General features: G+C 39.7%; 1 protein-coding gene across 1 annotated transcript in view; it reads right to left on the bottom strand.

Moving 5' to 3' along the window:
• Positions 1–21,183, bottom strand: part of otogl (otogelin-like) — a 206,216-nt gene that overhangs the window by 156,812 nt on the left and 28,221 nt on the right. The window contains exons 12-18 of the mRNA XM_060840058.1: positions 19,350–19,482; positions 10,573–10,750; positions 8,344–8,468; positions 8,008–8,220; positions 3,404–3,569; positions 1,642–1,716; positions 70–113 (exon numbers count right to left, since the gene is read on the bottom strand). Coding sequence (XP_060696041.1) covers positions 70–113; positions 1,642–1,716; positions 3,404–3,569; positions 8,008–8,220; positions 8,344–8,468; positions 10,573–10,750; positions 19,350–19,482 — 934 coding nt within the window. The remainder of the gene's footprint in view (positions 1–69; positions 114–1,641; positions 1,717–3,403; positions 3,570–8,007; positions 8,221–8,343; positions 8,469–10,572; positions 10,751–19,349; positions 19,483–21,183) is intronic.

Consider the following 21,183-nt stretch of genomic DNA (forward strand, 5'->3'; position numbering starts at 1 on the left):
TTTACCTTCCAATCAACTGTATTTTATGAAATTATGTGATAGTGTTAATGATGAGAAATCATAACATACCTGGCTCCACAGGTGTACACGTCACCCTCCCATTCCTACACAAGCTAAAAAAAAACATCATTAACCGGGTGAATATTATTTGCCATTGTTTAAAGTTTTAAGAATTAATAAAGCAAACCTGAACTGTAACAAAACTACACAGGATATATGGCAGAGAAATAAGCCATTCAGCCCAGTTACACCCTGCCAGTGTTCATGGTCCAGTTCAATCTCACCCCATTCTTCCTCCTTGAAATCTACCTGAACCCTTCATTCCTTTTTTCCTCATGTGTGTCCTCTTAAATATATCTAGCTGATTCAATTTAATCACTCCATGGTTAATCACTCCATCGCACCACTCTCTAGATAATAAACGAGCTTGTGAATTGGATTTATTGAGGATTATATTTTTGGATTCTAGTAATATTCGACATCACAACAGGAAATATTTTCTATGAGTCTACTCAAACAAAACATTTCAGAATTTGGTATTAGGTTACCTTCAGGCGTTTTTCAGGAAAAAAAGAGACACAGTCAATCTTTTCCTGATATCTATGTCCACACATTCCCAGAAAAATCCTTGTAAAGTCTCTTCCCCATTGTCTGTATATCCTTATGGAGCATTAAGATTAGATTCCCTACAGTATGGAAACAGGCCCTTCAGCCCAAAAGATCCACACTGCCATCCAAAGAGTAACCCACGCAGACCCATTCCCCTACTTTTACCTCTGACTAACACACCTAACACCAGGAGCAATTTAGCATGTCCAGTTCATCTGACCAGAACATCCTTGGATTGTAGGAGGAAACTCATGCAAACAAACAGTCACCTGAAGCTGGAATTGAAGCTAGGTCCCTGTTGTGAGGCAGGAGTACTAGCCACCGAGCCACCATACCACCCCATTAAGAACTGCCTGCAGTGATCTACATGTTGTCTAACCAAATTGGTATGTGCTTAACATCATTTTCTGGCTGATCAATTCAATCCTTCTGGAAATAAAACCTCATGCTCTGATTGTTTTTCTTTTTTATGATCTTGCTAACCTATGGGGTAATTTTCAGTAACTCATGCATTTGTATTCTGAGTCTGCTTTGTTCCTTTATTCCATCTAGATGTGCGTCTTCTGAGCAACCTCATTATTCTTTCTATCCAAAATATAATGGTTACATTTCTACATGATGAATTTAAATTGCCAACTCTTTGCCCATTACTGTCTCCCTGCAATTTGTTGAAGTTCTTCTTAGTGTTGACAGTGCTCCCAAACTGAAATAGCATTTTTAAATCCAAAATCCATATACTCTATATAAATAAAATTGTCTATTTTCTGAAATAACAGAATGATATTAATAATTAAACCTACATCAGCCTGAAAATATTTTAATCAATTTGTTGTACCATATTTTGGAAAATCATTTAAGCTATTTCATACAAGAATATATCAAGTACCCGAAGCAATCTCAGAAATCCAATTAAACACTATCCCTGACTCAGCAGAGGTTTAGAAACATGATCTCATTTTCATAATCCTCCATCCCAGTTGCAGAATAGAGCCTGAATAGCAATCTTCAACAGACAAAGAACAAAAGTCATACCATGGTCCTGAGTTACTGTACGTGACTTCTCCTGCCTGAAATATTCCTCCCATAAAGTGACAGGAACACTGAGATCTAGAAGAGGCATATGGGATACACTGAGCTATTTTTATTATTTATTGACCGTATAATAACATAATCTAAATATCAATATCGTCATATAAATATCATGACAACAAGAAGTAGGCTTTAAGAAATTGTGACCTCCAAGTTCTGAAAAATTCCAATTTACTCTTTAAGGCAAGAATATTAGTCATTCTGGAGAAGGAACAATGGCTCATGTTTTCACACTTAAAATAAATTCTTTAGTTAAAATTAACACTAGATCCACCAATGTGGGTCATGTGAAGCTGTTCTCATGCAGTAAAATAGAATTAACTGGAAAGAAATCCAACAGCTCTGACAGCCTTGTGGCGTGTGAAAAAGAATTAACATTTCAAGTCCTTCTAACCCTTTATTTTGGGATAGAAGAATAATAATCAACTCAGAACGTAACCCTCCTTCTCTCATCATAAATACTACAAGTTCTGTTCAGATTGGCATCGGAAGACAGTGCATCATAGCATGTGCCAGGTTTCATGGTTTGTGCCAGATCGCAGCATGGGGAATGCCAAGTCCCAAGATGGTGAGTGCCAGGTCCCACAATGTGGAGTGCCAAGTTCCATCATGGCCTGTGCAGGTTCCACCATGAAGAGTGCCAAGTCTCACCATAGCCTAAGCCAAGTCCCACCATGGTCTGAGCCAAGTCCTCAGCATGGCCTGTGCCAAGTCCCACTATGGAAAGTGCCAACTCCCAACATGGCCTATGCCAAGTCCCACCATGGCCTGAGATAAGTCCCTATCATGGTCTGAGACAAGTCCCCATCATGGCCTGTTCCGTCCCACATGGCCTGTGCCAAGTCCCAGTATGGAGAGTGCCAAGTCCAACATGGCCTGTGCCAATTCACACTATGTGGAGTTCCAAGTCCCACCATCGTCTGGACCTTCAACTTGTATCAGCTGGATGAAAGTGGCCCTTCTGGCCTCAAAAGGCTGAACTACTAGCAAACCCACCCAACGTATCCCTGAAATATTGCAGTTAGGTTGAGGAGTGTGTGTATGCAGCAGGAAGATCAGTCTGTGGATTTCATGTGCCAAAAAGCCCATTAGTGGACTAAGATAAAAGCCAGGTCAGTATTACAGGCATGGAACAATACTTCAATTTCCATCATGGGCTTTTGCAACCCAAAACCTTTCTAGAGTCTGGACTGTGATTGAGCCAGAAGGATTGAGTCATACAAAGAGATCAAACTGAAAATTTAAGAAGATATTTTCCTCAAAGACAAGGCAAAGGTTTGGCATGTAGCATCTTTCTGATCTCCAGGAAGATTCCCTAATGTTGGTAAACTGACACAAAGGTTTCAGGACTGTTTGTATGTAAAGGTAAAATTACTTTAGCCTGACCAGACCCTAGGGCTGCTCTCTCATTAGAGAGAGATGGCTGGTGATAATTTAATTTGAAGACTGCCATGCCTCAGACAAGGGCAGAGGCTGAGGAGCAGAAGCCTTCACAATAACCTCATCCAGGGCAGGAACTGAACTCATGCTGTTGGCATCATGTTGCTTAATGTTTAGACAGGTTTCGTTTTTGATGTGACTACAGTCTCCAGAAAATAAATGAGTTAATAGACAAAAGGTGATGAAGTAAATGTGATAAAATAGTTCAGTTTATTGCTGAGCAGACCTGATGAGCTGGGATTAAATAGAACCAAAACAAACTTACTGCATGACACAGCGACGCAATATCTCATCATAGAATGTTCCATTGGGGCAGTTGCAGCCTTCCGCACAATCATCACCACAAACTTCACTTACAGAAAGTGACTGGCAAGTCCGCCCACAAGAGGAGGAACAAATATGGTATAACATATTAGCTGGGCAGATGATACCTGTATAGCAGAATAATGTCAAGCTGAATTTTATCAAAAGCACTGACAAAATAAACTTATCCTGTACATGACAACAGCAACTTACATTTTTATATGGCCTTTATAATAATAAAACATCCCAAGGTGCTTCATCAGTAAATTATAAAACAAAATATGACACCAGATCATAAAAAGAGACATAAGGTCATATTACCAAAAGAAGTGACAGATTTGAAGAGGCTTAGAGGGAGAAAGAAAGGAAGAGAAGTGGAGAGGTACAGAAAGGGAATTCCAGAGTTTAGGGCCTGGGCAACTGAAGGCAAAGTGAACTAAAATTGGAAATGCATAAGAGATCAAAATTAGAGGCAGATGGTTATTTTGGAGAGTTGAGCAAATGGAGGAGATTACAAAGATGGTGTGTAAGGCTTTGAAAACAAGGATGAGAATTATTTAATCAAGACATTATTCGACCAGGAGCCAATATAGTTCAGCTCACACTTGGGGTTTAATTATGCAGATTGTCTCTGCAAGTAATGGCCCATCTCTGTAAGATTGCCCAGAGGAAGGAATATGTCAGACCACTGCCCAACCAAACTTTGATGAAATTCGTTCTATGGCCCATCCTCAAGCCTGTCTCCTGCTGCCCACTTTCATAGGACTGGGAAGAATCTGTACTCAATGTTTCAACTAAGTTTCAATTCGTGTCAAAATTCTACAGAGTTTGAGTTTGTAGCTCGGGTGCTCGTTGTTGTGGTTCTGTTCGCCAAGCTGGGAATTTGTGTTGCAGACGTTTCGTCCCTGTCTAGGTGACATCCTCAGTGCTTGGGAGCCTCCTGTGAAGCACCTCTGTGATGTTTCCTCCGGCATTTATAGTGGTTTGTCTCTGCCCCTTCCGGTTTTCAGTTCCAGCTGTCCGTTGCAGTGGTCGGTATATGGGGTCCAGGTCAATGTGCTTATTGATTGAATCTGTGGATGAGTGCCATGCCTCTAGAAATTCCCTGGCTGTTTTCTGTCTGACCTGTCCTATAATAGTGTTATTGGTGAACTCATATTGCTTGTCATCTGCGTGTGTGGCTACTAAGGATAGCTGGTCGTGTTGTTTCGTGGCTAGTTGGTGTTCATGGATGCAGATCGTTAGCTGTCTTCCTGTTTGTTCTATGTAGTGTTTTATGAAGTCCTTGCATGGGATTTTGTACACTACGTTGGTTTTGCTCATGTTGGGTATTGGGTCCTTTGTTCTGGTGAGTTGTTGTCTGAGAGTGGCTGTTGGTTTGTGTGTCGTTATGAGTCCTAGTGGTCACAGTAGTCTGGCTGTCAGTTCGGAAATGCTCTTGATGTATGGTAGTGTGGCTAGTCCTTTGGGTTGCGGCATGTCCTCGTTCCATTGTCTTTCCCTTAGGCATCTGTTGATGAAATTGCTCGGGTATCCGTTTTTTGCGAATACATTGTATAGGTGTTCTTCTTCCACTTTTTGCAGTTCTGGTGTGCTGCAGTGTGTTGTAGCCCTTTTGAACAGTGTCTTGATGCAACTTCTTTTGTGTGTGTTGAGGGGTTGCTTCGTAGTTTACGACTTGGTCTGTGTGTGTGGCTTTCCTGTATACCTTTGTGGTGAATTCTCCGTTTGGTGTTCTCTGTACCATCACGTCTAGGAATGGGAGTTGGTTGTCCTTTTCTTCCTCTCGAGTGAATTGGATTCCTGTGAGTGTGGCGTTGATGATCTGGAGTGTGTTCTCTATTTCTGTGTTTTTAATGATTACAAAGGTGCCACACACATAGACCAAGTCCTGAACTATGAAAACAACCACCCGAAAACACACAGAAGTTGCATCAAGACACTGTTCAAAAGGGCTACAACACACTGCAGTACACCAGAACTGCAAGAAGAACACCTATACAATGTATTCGCCAAAAACGGATACCCGCGCAATTTCATCAACAGATGCCTAAGGGAAAGACAACGGAATGAGGACATGCCGCAACCCAAAGGACTAGCCACACTACCGTACATCAAGAGCATTTCTGAACTGACAGCCAGACTACTGCCACCACTTGGACTCATAACAACACACAAACCAACAGCCACTCTCAGACAACAACTCAACAGAACGAAGGACCCAATACCCAGCATGAGCAAAACCAATGTAGTGTACAAAATATCATGCAAGGACTGTACAAAGCACTGCATAAAACAAACAGGAAGACAGCTAACGATCCGCATCCATGAACACCAACTAGCCACGAAACAACACGACCAGCTATCCTTAGTAGCCACACACGTAGATGACAAGCAACATGAGTTTGACTGGGCCAACAACACTATCATAGGGCAAGCCAAACAGAGAACAGCCAGGGAATTCCTAGAGGCATGGCACTCATCCACAGATTCAATCAATAAGCACATCGACCTGGACCCAATATACTGACCACTGCAGCAGACAGCTGGAACTGACAACCGGAAGCGGCAGATTCAAACCACTACAAATGCAGGAGGAAACATCACAGAAGCGCTTCACAGGAGGCTCCCAAGCACTGAGGATGTCAAAGACAGGGGACAAAATGTCTGCCACACAAATTCCCAGCTCGACGAACAGAACCACAACAGAATTCTACTGAAGAGAACATTGGAAATAAGTCATCCTTGAGCCCTTCTTATCAGGCTGATGCTGGCCAATTGAAAGAAACACAGGCCTAGAAGAATGAGAGGCAGTAAGAGTTTTTGTCTGGGTTACATTAATTAAACAAAACAGGGAAGTTGGAAAACAGCAAACAAGAAAATAATTTGTCTTTTTTAGCTGACCATGAAAAATTACGATTAACTTTAACTCTATGATTTTGATCGATAATTTATAAATGCAAATTATAAATGCAAAAAATATTAACAGAACATTTTACTCAGTCCAATGGTGTACAAAATTACAGCTACATTGGCAGTCATAAAGTCAGTAACCTAACCGTGTCTTCAAAGGAAAGTATCTTCATACTTCTTAAAGGAAGAAATGGAACTCAAACTTCCCATCCTGAACTTTTATTCCAAGACATAGGAAAACCCACCCTCTGCTAATTTCCTCACCTCTCTCATCTTTGTCTTCTTGGATTAATAGAGTTAAAAATCACACAACACCAGGTTATAGTCCAACAGGTTTGATTGGAAGCATTAGCTTTTACCTGATGTAGGAGCAGCGCTCTGAAAGCTAGTGCTTCCAATTAAACCTGTTGGACTATAAATTGGTGCTGTGTGATTTTTAAACTTTTACACCCCAGTCCAGTACCGGCATCTCCAAATCATGGATCAATAAAATTTTGTTAACATCAAGATGCCAGCATTCGTGGAAGCATTTTGTAATAGGTTGTTATTTTGAAAAGAAAATCCACCCCACATTATCCATTTAAATTTTTGTGGTTAGCAATGCCCAAGGAATAAAGCATTAAACTGGGAAAATACAACATTTGTCAGATCTGCAATGCCCACCTGAAAAGACTCAGCTTGTTGGGAGAACAAAAATGCATTGTATGCATTTTTATTCACAAGTTTGAACACTATACAGCTGCAATGCAGAAATTTCCCCCATTAGTACACCCCTTTATTGGCAGTTCAGCTGCTCTGAGTAGTGTGAATTAAGTATTCACTCACCTTTCAGTCTGTAAAATTTAGCAACTCATCCACAAAAAAAACACATCAACATCCTGATTTTTATATGTTTTCAATGGAGAAGTTAACTATATGTTTACAAAAGAGGAAAATATGCCCAAAACTTTAGATCCTTTGCTAATATTAATTGTAACATTAACAAATAATTTGTAAATTTCAGAAGGTGAAAGCAGTTTTATGAAGATCAGAAAAATGGTGAACTTTTTTAACTAATAGCAACTCCTCAAAAAATAGCTGCAATAATCAAAAGCATCTTAAATCTGGTACATTTTCTCAGTCCTATAAATCAAGTGCATCAGTAAAACTTTTCCTGATGTTTTATTTTTACCTCCTCAGTTTTATTCTATTCTTTCCCTTTTTGAGTCTCATACAATGTCCATTCACAATTTTCCACATCAGCTTCAGTGCTGTGATTAGCCAACTGGAGAAGCATTTCAAGGGAAGCTGAGAGATTCTGTTTCTCTCTCCCAATTATTGTTGATGCTCCAGTTGGCAGTTTGTTGGTGAGCTGGGAATAAAATTAGCTTCTAACTCATCCAGGTGAATTAAGTAACCCTCAGTCAATTTTGAACAAACTTGGTGTCAGTTCTACCTTGGTGTTGAGGACACCACATGAGATATTCAACTTTTAGAAAGTAACACATAGCAAAGATCAGTTTTTATGATAATGCTATTTTATCGTATCTATCTCAGACGCAATAGAGTCTGCACATAAACAGACCCTTCGGTCCAACTTGTACATGCCAACCAGATATCCAAAAGCTAACAAATCCCATTATTATTATGGTAAATTCACCCTTAACAACTTACCACAATCTGATGCCTCTGATCTGAAGTCAATGTGAACCTTGTGTTTGGCACAAAGATAAGCATAGTGTGCAAGGGCTGTACACATGCATAAACTACCACATTTGCAAGCATCATAGCGACACTGCTGATAATAAGGGCTGGGATTCACAAATGAATGGCACGGTGCAAAGAGTTCTTGATTGAGAATGTTACACATCGTTGATGAATATAAAGCTGTACGTGAAAATAAGGCAGAAAAAGACCTTAATGTACAGTATCTAAGTAATAATAAATTTACTAACAGAAAGGTGTAAGTGAAGAAATATACCACAACATGCATCAATTAAAATTGGATACCATTCTGTTGATTAGTATCACAGGGATCAACCAAGGGGATATTTATTGGAGTTTCACAAGCTGATGAAATCTTCCATGCATTGGCATGTAACTGTGGAGTACCTTCAATCATACCTACAGGGGAACTAGAAGTGAAAAGGAAAGAATTACAAATGCATTCTGCAAAGCTTTCCTTAAGCAACAAGTATAGCATAAGACACGCGACACAACTAATTCAGTATATCTTACAGCCGCAGAGACTAAGTGACACTTCACATCCAACAATGTTTCATGCAATTCTGAATGTAATATAATGTGCAATTGCTCCATATGCCTAATATCACAATTTGCATACTTCCCACTAATACTATTTTCATGGATCATGTTTTCTATTTTCACAATAATCTTAGGAGGCCATATAATTATCCCTCAATAATGCCCTGCAACATCATTCCCAGTGTGCCCTGCCACCAGAAGATTTGTCACAGATCTTAAAACTGTCAATCTCAGCAGCATCCTTCACCAGTAATCAAGAGGAAGTCCCACTTCAGAGAATGGTCACCAGCACCAGCACCAGTAATAGTGCTCCCTACTGAGGAGGGGAGAAGCACTCAACCCACAGTACAATTTAAAATATGGTCAAAGATAAGTTTTTCTTAAAAAAAGTAAAATCACTGCTGATGGAAGGAAAACCTCTCTGACAAAAGTGGTGGACCTGCAGTGGCTATTGGTGGAGCCCATTTTGCTTAGTGATGCCACTTCCACTTAGTTGACAGCCTCCACACCTGTTTGAGAGGGGAGGTCAATCTGCAATCAACAAAAAGTTGATATCCTGATAAAAGGCCTTTGTTCAAATCATAGAACATCACAGTGCAGTACAAGCCTTTTGGCCCTCGATGTTGCGCCGCCCTGTGAAACCAATTTGAAGGTTAATGTTAGGGGATAGGACTCACCCCACACTGCAATCCTCTCAATTTTACTGACTGGACTTCCACCTTGTGTGTGTTAAGTATATACAAACTGGATGGTCAAGAATGTAATAAGACACAATTAATTTTTTTGTTTGTCAGCTTATTCAGAGGATCCATCCTTACAGATCGCTGCCTCCTAATTACATGCCAGAGTCTCAAGATGGAATACCAGCCCTCTGATGACTGCCAGTATTGTCAACAGAGGAGAGCTCCAGCATGAGGCAATTGTGTTCTAAATTCTGGTCAGGTCCTGGTAAAAGTTAGCCATCTCCCCTAAGGCTTTCTGAAGATCTGACTGTTCCATGACCAACCATTACTGAAACCGAAAACCTGGCTGATATTTGACCTTCTCAGCAATGTTATTACACACTTCAGGAGTATATGGGACTTGAACCCATGTCTTCTTGCTCATAGAAAGGGCCACTGCCACTGCATCATAAAGGCTCCTCATTAAAAATGTGATCCTGGATATATTCTGATCAATATTTTCCAAATCTTCAATCAGATTTTAAATATTTTCCAACATACAGCAACATACCTTTCAAGCAGGTGGAACTTGTACTGGGCATCCTAGCTCAGAGATAGGGACACTACCACTACATAACAGGAATCCAATGTGATCACAGTCTTTAATCAAACAATGCTTATCAATTGGGTATCTTTAACAACAAAATCAATCGAAAAAAACAATGCAGGCCTCTAAAACTCTTGCCATAGTTTTCACTGATAGTTACCTGGAATGTACTGTGAATCCTACTGAAAGCAATATTCATCATGGAACAAAAAAAATTGTCCTGAGTCTACAAATCTTTGTGTCTACAAAGCTTTAAAACTACATTAGACAGTATTTGTACAGATAGCCAGTTACCTAACAGCATGGTAACTCAGTGAGTGTCTGTGTGGGATTTGCACATTTGCCCTGTGTCTGAGTGGATTTCCTCCCACAGTGCAAAGATGTATGGGTTAGGTGAATTGGCCATGCTAAATTACCTTTGTGTCCTGGGGACTGCAGTCTAAGTCGATTAGCTGTGCGAAATGTAGGGATATGGAGGAGGGGGGAATCCTGGATGGGATGCTGTTTGCAAGCTCAGTATGCACTCAATAGGCTGAATTGCCAGCCTCCACAGTGTAGGGTTTCTTGATAATACACTATGACAAATCATATCAAGTATATAATAGTGCTCAGACCATTTTCATAATTTGAAACCAAATCAGAGACAGATACATTGGTTAACTTTTATGCAAAAGGTGAATCTTTATAAGAGCAGTAGAGACTCACAGGAAGTCATCTCGTAAGTTTCCATTGTATGTTCCACATAGGCCCACTGTGTTTCCTCTCCAACTATTATCAAGCTGGAGATATAACCTTCCACCTTCTTTATCAAACTGCATCGAGAGACCAAAGTTTATTTTCACTTGCAGAAATATAGATGATAATCTACGTATTTCAAATATTCCTGCAAGTAACAAGATCTGGAATTAACAAAATACTCGAGCTAAAAATGCATATTCCACAAGAATGTTAGATCTACACAATAATATACTAAATGAATTATACATTATTTTGTAAAAATATTTTAGCAATCTAAGCTAAAGTATCAAGACAGTATTATTATGTGCAGCTTAATTAAGATATCCTGCCTGAAAACAGATCTCATTTTATGGGCAGAGGAGTTTAAAATGGCAACTGCTACAATTATGTTAAGAGAGCTCTCATACTTGGATACTAACCAACAATTCAGAAATGTTTGTTGTGGAAAATTGTTCAAAACAACCGTGATAGAACAGAGACTCTTGAGATTATGTACATTAAAATGGACATATGAAAGTTATTATAATTGACACATAAACATAACTTCTCTGTTCATTTTCTCACATTGTCGTACACTGTGTCAATTTGCAATGGTGTGGAAAACATGGGTGGTGCCTGCCTAAAACAGGCAAGTGCTTAATGTAAATAATAATTTAGAGAAAGGGGACATACAGCATACAATGTTTCAATGTGTTGTCTTGCGTGGAATATTCATTCCAAGTTACACCGCAGTGAGAGAATATCAAAAGCATTCCAATATGATCAACAGTTAGTGTATAATGACAATAATTACTAAAGTGTATTATCCATGTCAACAGCTCTTGAACATGCAATAATGCAATGCAACCATAATCAGAGAACCTTTATGAAACTATAATTTACTACAATTAGGCCTTTAGTCACTATGAAAGATATGGGGGTTGAAGCTAATACACTACTAGGTGAAATCTGGAGTTGATCTGATAGCAGAAAGGATAAAGGGGCAAATTTGGAAACAGGTTAATTGTATGTTTGGGCAAGAAAATGGCAGATGCAGCATTAGTGTATGAAGTTATTCACTTTAATAAGAAAATTTAAAAGCAGAATGTTTCTTTAGTGATACGAAACTTGGAAATTTTTGGTTATCCTTAGAAGCATAGATAGGGTGAATAGTCAAGGTCTTTTCCCCAGGGTGGGGGAGTCCAAAACTAGAAGGCATAGGTTTACGGTGAGAGGGGAAAGATATAAAAGGGGCAACTTTTTCATATAGAGGGTGGTGCATGTATGGAATGAGCTGCCAGAGGAAGTGATGGAGGCTGGTAAAATTACAATATTTATATTGCACCTGGATGGATATTTGAATGGGAAGGATTTAGAGGGATATGGGCCAAATGCTGGCAAAAGGGATGAGATTAATGTAGAATATCTGGTGGCCATGGACGAATTGGACCAAAGGGTCTGTTTCTGTCCTGTACATTTCTATGACACTATGATTCAGAAGGACCTGGTCATGCTTGTGCAAAAATAACAAAAAGTTAACAAATAGATAATAACAATTAGGAAGGCAAATGATATGTGAGTTTTTGTAACAAAAAGAAGTACAAGGTAAGGATGTATAGCTGCTATTATATTGATCATTGGTGAGACCACTCCTTGAGTATTCGATTTGGCCCTCCTGAGCCAAGGAAGCACATATCGGTCTAGGACATTACTAGACTGATGTCTAGAAGAAGGGAATTGTTTCATGAGTAAAGATGACTAGGCCAAGCATATATTATGGCAAGTTTAGGAAAATGAGAGGTGATCTAGCTGAAATATAAATTCTCAGGCAGCATGACAGTTTAGATGCTAAGAAAATGTTTTCCATGTTGAGGAAACTTAGAACATAGCATCACAGCATAAAAATAAAGGGTCAGCTGTTTAAGACTGAGAAAAGAAGAAATGTTTTGTTCAAAGGGCATTGAATCTTCAAAATTCTCTACAAAGGAGAGTTGTGCCTTCTCAATTATTGACTACATTCAGGATACTAACCATTGGACACTAAGGGAACTACTGTGTATGCAAAGTATGCCAGAAGAGTGGAGTTGAAATAAAAGATCAATCATGATTTTACTGAATGATAGAACAGGTTAGGAGGGCCCAATTGCCTACTCAGCTCTAATTTCTTCTATTCTAGGGAACGTGGTGTAAGTTTAAGTTGGAAGAATGAAATGTTTGATCATAATATCATTAGGATAGTTGTTAAAGAGGGCAATGGCAAGCAAAAACGGAGCAAATTATCTACATGACTGATGATACTGAAATGGTACTTTTTTCATTTTATCCTTTCCACATCATTTTTCAGCATCTACAAATGCATTGAGAACTGGAACGTATGTTCACTGAACTTGAGAAATCTGGTAAAACAAAAATGTTCTCGCAAAAATGCTCTAAAATTATTGTTTACAGTTGTGTATGATAATGATTATGGCACTTGACAGGCAAATTATTAGTTCAAAATCCCATCATTAAAGGTGTGAAACTGAATTCAATAAATTGACAGAGAAAGACAGCATGAAAGTTTCCAAATTTCTATTAAAAACCTAAGCTCAATTGTACCCAGCAGGGAAGAAAAACTGCCACTCCTACTTGTACCGATATATGGGTCTAATTCCAACTACTGTTCAATTTTTTGTATACTGCTAAAGAAAACATATCCTATTGAAGCTTTACATCTTGCACTCATCTGGACAGATGTAAGAAAGCCAAATTTCAAAAGGAACAACAATTTATAGTGCTTTGGAAAAGGGTGCTGATTGATTGACATGTCAACTCTGATTGATGGAAGTATTGTAATGGGGAATTTGCCAGGGAGCTACTGTACTAAATGCAATTGCCAAATTCAAAAAAGGCACAATGCTGAGACAAATCTATTTTTTCTGCAGAGAACAGATATATACTGCTTCTAGTAAGCGTAAGTGCAAGCACATTGTAAGCCAAATTGATCATTTTAAGTTGGTTGGAAGCATAATTCTTCACACATTTGGGATTGTTCAAAGCGCACTGCTCAAATACAGTATCAGTTTTAACATGAGCCACTTTATAGTGAGTTTTAACAGTCTGCCTCAAATTCTGTGCAAATGGCATCTCAATAATTTAAGCAACAAGTGAAGTTAAACGTTTCATGCTAGTCCTCTGCAACAGCAACACAGGTAAAACTATTCACTAACCGGATGCTGTTGTGAGCCATTAAAGAATCAATTTGCAAAACAAATGAATCATGTGCAATATGAATTTCAGTGTCAGCACAATGCCTGAAACTCAGGACAGGCATACATCAAAGCCCAGTAATTGGAACTCAGGGCTCAAAGGGACCCACTGTGCTCACGTTGGGGGGTGGGGCTGCTGTTGTCAAACCTTGGCTGGTTTTCTAGGTCAGGAGCTGTAGTGTCATCCATCATTTCTGTCCCTGCCATTGGCAGTGTCAGATACATTAGATGTATGTATTTATACTTGGTAGATCACATCAAACCATAAGACCATAAGATAGAGGAGCAGAATTAGGCCATTTAGCCCATTGAGTCTGCTTTGCATTCAATCATGGCGGATATGTTTCCGAACCCCATTCTCCTGCCTTCTCCCTATAACTCTTGATCCTGTTACTAATCAAGAATCTACCCATCTCTGTTTTAAATACACTCAATGATTTGGCTTCTACAGCTTGAGAGTCATGGCAATCAATTCCACAGATTAACCACCATCTGGCTGAAGAAATTCCTCATCTCAGTTTTAAAGGGTCGTCCTTTCACTCTGAGGCTGTGCCCTTGGTTCTTAGTCTCTCCAACTCCTCTTCAGCTCCACTCTATCCGGACCTCCCAGTATTCTGTAAGTTTCAGTGAGATCCCATTGTCACCTTTCAAAACTCCACTGAGAACAGATGCAGAGTCCTCAACTAAATGCTTCATCCCCAGGCTCGGTCTTGTGAATCTCTGTTGGACCCCATCCAAGGCCAGCAAATCCTTTCTTCAAAATGGGGCCCAAAACATTCCAACAATCCAAATGCAGTCTGATCAACATCTTATACAGCTTCAGTTCTATTTATGCTCTAGCTCTCTCAAAATGAATACCAACATTGCTTTTGCCTTCCAAACTGCCAAGTGAACAAGTCTAACTTTAAGTGAATCCTGAACTATGATTTCAAGTCCCTCTGTGCTTCAGATTACTGAAGTCTTACCCCATTTAGAAAATAGTGCAAGACTCTATTCTTCCAAATAAAGTGCATAACCTCATACTTTCCCACATTGTATTCCATCTGCCACTACTTTACCCATTATCATAACCTATCCAAGTCCTGCTACAGCTTCCCTGACTCCACAACACCCCCTTCACCTGCCTTTGTAACATCTTCAAACTTAGCAACAATGCCTTCATCCAGATTGCTAATTTATAATGTGCATAGCTGTGGTTTCAGCACAGACCCTTCAGAACTCCACTAGTCATCCTGAAAAAGACTCTTTTATCCCTACTTTCTGCCTTCTGCCAGTCAGCCAATCGTCTATCCATGCCCCTAATACCAGGGGTTGTTATCTTATTTAGCAGCCACTTATGTGGCACTTTGTCAAAGGCCTTCAGGAAATCCAAAGAGATCATGTCTACTGGTTGGCCTTTGTCCAAATTGCTCATTACCTTCTTTAAGCATTCTAACAGATTTGTTAGGCGTGATCTCCCCTTGATGAAGCTGTATTCACTCAGCCCTATTTCATCAAGCACTCCCAAATACTTTGCAATCTCATCCTTAATAATGAACTCTAAAATCTTACCAATGACTGAGGTCAGGCTAATTAACCTATAGCTTCCAGTCTTCTGCCTTCCTCCCTTCTTAAACAGAAGTGTGGCATTAGACATTTTCCAGTCCTTTGGGCCCCTCTCTGACTCCAGTGATCCCTGAAAGATCACCACCAATGCATCTACAATCTCCTCAGCTATCACATTCAGAACTCCAGGATGTACTCTACCCAGCCAAAATGATTTAGCCACCTAGATAAAAACAATGACTGCACTTGCTAGAAACCAGATTCTAGATTAGGGTGGTGCTAGAAAAGCACAGTGGTTCAGCCAGCATCCGAGGAGCAGGAAAATCGACGTTTCGGGCAAAAGTCCTTCATCAGGAATAGAGGGAGTGTATTCGGATGCTGCCTGAACTGCTGTGCTTTTCCAGCATCACTCTGATTTAGCTACCTTCAGAACTTTCAGATTCACAGTCCTTCTCTTTAGTGATACCCACAATACTCAACTCTCACCCTGACTCACTTGAAGTTCTGATATGTTGCTGGAATCTTCCACTGTGAAAACTGATGCAAAGTGCCAATTCAGTTTTTCCAACATTTCCTTGTTCCCCATTACTACTTCTGTAGCCTCATTTTCTCATCGTCCAATGTCTACTTTTGCCTCTTTCTCTTACATTTAGATATATATTTTAAAAACTCTTGCAACCTTCTTATGTTTCACTAGCTAGCTTATTTTCATATTTCATTTTCTCCCTCATTGTTGCTTTCTTAGTTATCCTCTGCTGATTTCCAAAGGCTTCCCAATCCTCTGGCTTCCCACTAATGTCCACCATATTGCATGCTTTTCTTTTACTTTTATGTTGTCCCTGATTTCCCCAGTCAGTCATGGTTGCCTCATCCTCCACTTAGTATGTTTCTTGATTGGGATGAATTTCTGCAATGGCTTCTGAAATACCTCCAGAAACTCCTACCATTGCTGCTCCAACATCTTCCCCTTCTGATTAACTCTGGCCAGTTCCTCACTTATGCATTTGTTGCTACCTTTACTCCAACTAGAATATTGTTGCATCTGATTCCAGCTTCTCCCTCCCAAACTGCTGGCTGAATTCAATCGAGGGGTTCCTTCACCTTATGGCCCCTAAGCAAGTCTGCCTCATGACACATATCAAATCCAGAATTGCCTGTTCTCTAGTGGGTTCTACCACAAGCTGCTCTGAAGAAATATCTCGTAGACATTCAACAATTTTTTTTTCTTGAGATCCACTACCAACCCGATTTTCTCAGTCTACCTGCATTTTGAAGTCTCCATGATTACTGTGATCGTGCCTTTCTTACATGTCTTTTCTATGTTACATAAAGCCCATCAGGGTCTTTTTTCCCTTTGTAGTACCTCAGTTCTCCCCTCACAGATTATACACCTTCTGACCCTACATCACTTCTTGCTATCGATTTAATTTCATTTCTTATTAACAAGGCAAACTTGCCCTTTCTGCTTATTTGCCTGTCCTTTCGATAGGAAGCACATTCTTGAATATTCAATACCAAGCCCTCATCAGATTTTTCTGATGCCCACAACGTTGTACCTGCTCATTTCAATCTGCACTACAAGCTCATTGACCTAACTGCTTATATTGCACACGTTTAAGTACAGCACCCTCAGTCCTGTGTTAACCACCTTCCTTCTCATACGTGTCCCCTTATCGGCTACGTCTGAAGTTAGATTCCTGACCCATTCCACACTCTGCCCTGTTACTTGTTTTGGAAACTTTAGAACTTCAGCTGACAGCACATGGTCTGACAGTGTAGCCCGTGGGCTGTTCGCAACTAGCAACTAACTTGCAAGAATCAGAACATTGTGTCTAACGTTCTCTGTGATTCTGTGATTGGGCAGCAACTTCTTAAAAACCTCAAGTGTGTTTAGAATCACACGAATAACCAATTAATGAAAAAAAGAACAAAGAACTGCAGATACTGGAAATCAAAAACAAAAACAAAAGTTGCTGAAAAACTCAGGTCTGTGAAGACAAAGCAGGACTAATGTTTCAGGTCCAGCGACCCTTCGTCAGAACACTGTTTATAAGGCACCTGGATCCACTCTGAAGGGTTGTAACCTGCAGGGCTCCAGACCAGGTGCTGAAAGGTAGGATAACAATGGATAGCTGGTTTATTTTATCTGGACCAGACAAATGATCTGAATAGCCTCTTTCTGTGTCAGAACCCTCCTATGGTTCTATAGTTCTTCTATGCTCACAATGCAGCATGATGACTCAGTGGTTAGCACTGCTGCCTCACAGCATCAGGGATCCAGATTTGATTCCAGCCTCAGGCCACTGTCCATGTGGAGTTTGCACATTCTCCATACGTCTGTGTGGGTTTCCTCCAGGTGTTCCGGTTTCCTCCCACAGTCCAAAGATGTGAAGGTTAGGCGAATAAATTACCTCACAGTGTTCCAGGGTGTGTTGATTACATGCGTTAGTCAGGGGCAAATACAGGATAGGAGGAATGAGTCTGGGTGGGTTACTCTTCAGAGGGTCAGTTTTGGGCCAAAGGGCTTGTTTCCACATTGAAGGGATTCTATTTAAAAAATGCAGTTCACTTATATCTGCTAGAAGCTAAGTACATTCATTCACAAGGACTTGTTCTCTGCAGGAAATGGGAGTCTATTGGGGCTTTTTTAAAATATTAAACAAATGTATAAAGGTCAATAGCACCCTGGTGCTACTTTCACTCAAAGCTGGCAAGCCAGCCAATCAGCACTGATTTCTCCAGCTCAAGTTTAAATTGGCGTTCCCTTTAAAACTTGGTTTTCTGAAATCCCTCCTAACCTTTCTATTTCTTATTTATTCATGGGCTCACTTTTATTGTCCATTACAAATTGCCTTGAAATGATGATGCCATCTTAGCCATTCCAGTCTGCCCTGAGTGATCCATCAACTTTATTCTTAGGATATTTTTCTGTAACAGTTTAGAGACTATTGATTGACTTGCTCAGGTCTGTAGTTACATATAGGCCAGACTATAGCCAATGTTTTTCCCTGAAGGATATTAATGAACCAGATAGATTTTACCATTTAACATTGCTGATTCCAGATTTATTCAATTAAGTTGATTTAAATGTCCCAGCGATGGTGGGACAAAAGCGATGGTGCTTTTGTTAGCTCAGGCTTCACAACTTCTGACCTAGTAACATATCTACTAAGTTATTCTTTCATGGGATGTGGGCAAGGCCAACATTCATTGCCTGTCCCTAATTGTGCTTGTACTGAGTTGTTTCCAAAAACATTTTGATGTGAAGAAGGGTCTATGGATGCAATGTTAACTTGCTTCCTCTCTCCAAAGATGCAGCCTGATCTGATAAACGTTTCAACCTTTTTCTGCATTAGTTTGATTCTCAGCAATTTCAGATTAAGGTGCCTTGTTTACGCCCTTGGAATGTCTGCATGTGCTTTCATACTGTGTTCACTCAAACTAAGTTAAAAGAATTCAGTCTGGTTGTATTTGTACCTGACTATTTGTTCATTTCCAACGCTGTGCCGATATTGTGCAATGAGCACCCAGAACAGCAGCACAATAAAAAGTAAGGAGTAGAAATCAATGGAAGCCTGTATGAATAACATTTATTCAATAGAATGGGTAGGAGTGATGACCATCCCATGGCAGAGGACTGTGTTCAGACTTGACATCTAATACTGAATTTCCATTTTGATGCAACAAAAGACCATCCTGGTCTTGACATTGAGCAGTGCATCATATAGCTGCATAATAATGTTTTAGCTTGATAAGTAGTAATATGTTCTTAAGACAAGTGCACCTCTTAATTTGAAAGAGGTGCTATGGTTTTCAAACACCATTTAACATGCAAAAACGTCATTCATGTAGGCAGATATGATGTCTGTGCATGACAAATCATTTTGACAAAGACCTGCAACATCTTTTCTTCCTGAAATGCTAATTATTCCCTTTTCACAGACATCCAGAATAGTAGGATAAACCAGTTACCGTTTTGATATGGGAGGCTAATTGCTTGTTGGTTGCCAAGGTGTATTTCTCCTGATCTCATTAGGGTTATTTGGTTATTTGTATCACCTTCGATGATTAAAGTTATTGACTGAATGCAACTGTGGTCCAGATTCTGAAAGTTAAAAAAAATTTAAATCAAAAGACCCAAACCTGCTCATTCAATTATTTTAACTTTTATTCTACATTTGTCTTATGATAAAACAAAGATGTACCAAAACTGAATTTATTAATTAGATGACTTTAATAAACAGGAACACGTTACAACCCTAGAATAACTTATGATTTATTGTGGTACTTCTTTTTAAAAGCAATGACTCCAAAATAACTATCTTTTGTCAATGAAACTGTGTTCCATGCAATATGAGCATTGACTGGATTGACTTTTTAACACCATTAAAAAGTACAGATAAAGCAATCAAAAGACTGCAGACCAATAAGCATATTGAAAAGAAAGCTTTTTTGATTAATATTCCTTTCAATCAAATCAACTTTACAGGGAAAGTGAAAGGATAAAGTTCTTACAGAGAGAAAAAATCTCAGAAATAAAGCACATCTCATAGGCATAGAGTCAGAGTTATGCAGCATGGAAACAGACCCTCAGTCCAACTCATCCATGTTGACCAGATATCCTAAATTAATCTAGTCCTATTTGCCAGCATTTGGCCCATATCTCACTAAACCCTTCCTACTCATGTACCCATCCAGATGCCTTTTAAATGTTGTAATTGCACCAGTCTCCACCACTTCCTCTAGTAGCTCATTCCATACACACACCACCCTCCACATGAAAAGTTGCTCCTTAGATCTCTTTTAAATCTTTTCCTTCTCACCTTAAACCTATGCCATCTAATTCTGGACTCCCTACCCTGGGAAAAAAGACCTTAGCTCTTCACTCTATCTATGCCCCTCAGAATTTTATAAACTTCCATAAGGTTACCCCTCAGCCTCCAACACTCCGGGAAAAATAGCCCCAGCCTATTCAGCTTCTTCGAATAGCTCAAACCTTCCAACACTGGCAATATCCTTGTAAATCTTTCCTGAATTCTTTCAAGTTTATCTGTAAGTTTGTGGCAGATATCTTTGAAAAATCCAGTTCTCGACATCGAGGCAATTTTTCAATTTTTTTTTAATTTTCACATCAATGGATCAGTTGTGTATTTCCCTCTCTTTTGTACTTTCATTTGGATTCTTAGCCTTCAATCAAAAAAATTGAGTTTGGCAAAGTTCTAACTCTTCTGGGTGAGTGGTAGAGTATAAAATATGTTTATGATTCCTAGGTATTGTTCTCATGATTTCTTGGTGTAATTTTGAGCAATTCCCACAATCAATATCAATAACTTAGGAGTGCCCAAGTGGTCAATGTTCAGCTGGACTCAATGGAGGTGACAGTGGTCTTAACTGTTGGCAAGGAACCCAGCAAATGCTCCAAATTGACTCTTATAAGGAAGAACAGCCAAATTTAATGTCATTCAGGCAGTTGGCTGGACAGCAGCTGGACTTCCCAAGATCTAGGGCCCTGTGGTCAAAGTCCTGCTTACCAATCAGATGTTCTCACAATGTTACTGCACGGCTGGGTCACAGGTAAGGAGCTGACTGATGCCAATACAACACCCAACCAAAGCCCAGTATCATCATGGACCTGCCATACAGGTGAGTAATGGTGGTGATGGACAGAAGGAGTGTTGACAACAAGGACAGTAGGGCAGATCTCAGCAGGCATCCCTCTTCCCAATGCTTGGTCTCTTGATCAGGTGCTGAATGCCTTTGAATGAGGGATTCTCCTGGTAGTCCATAAGGAACTCTGATATAAGTT

This window comes from Hemiscyllium ocellatum, chromosome 19, assembly GCF_020745735.1.
Source record: "Hemiscyllium ocellatum isolate sHemOce1 chromosome 19, sHemOce1.pat.X.cur, whole genome shotgun sequence".
In the NCBI taxonomy this organism is placed as follows: Eukaryota; Metazoa; Chordata; class Chondrichthyes; order Orectolobiformes; family Hemiscylliidae; genus Hemiscyllium; species Hemiscyllium ocellatum.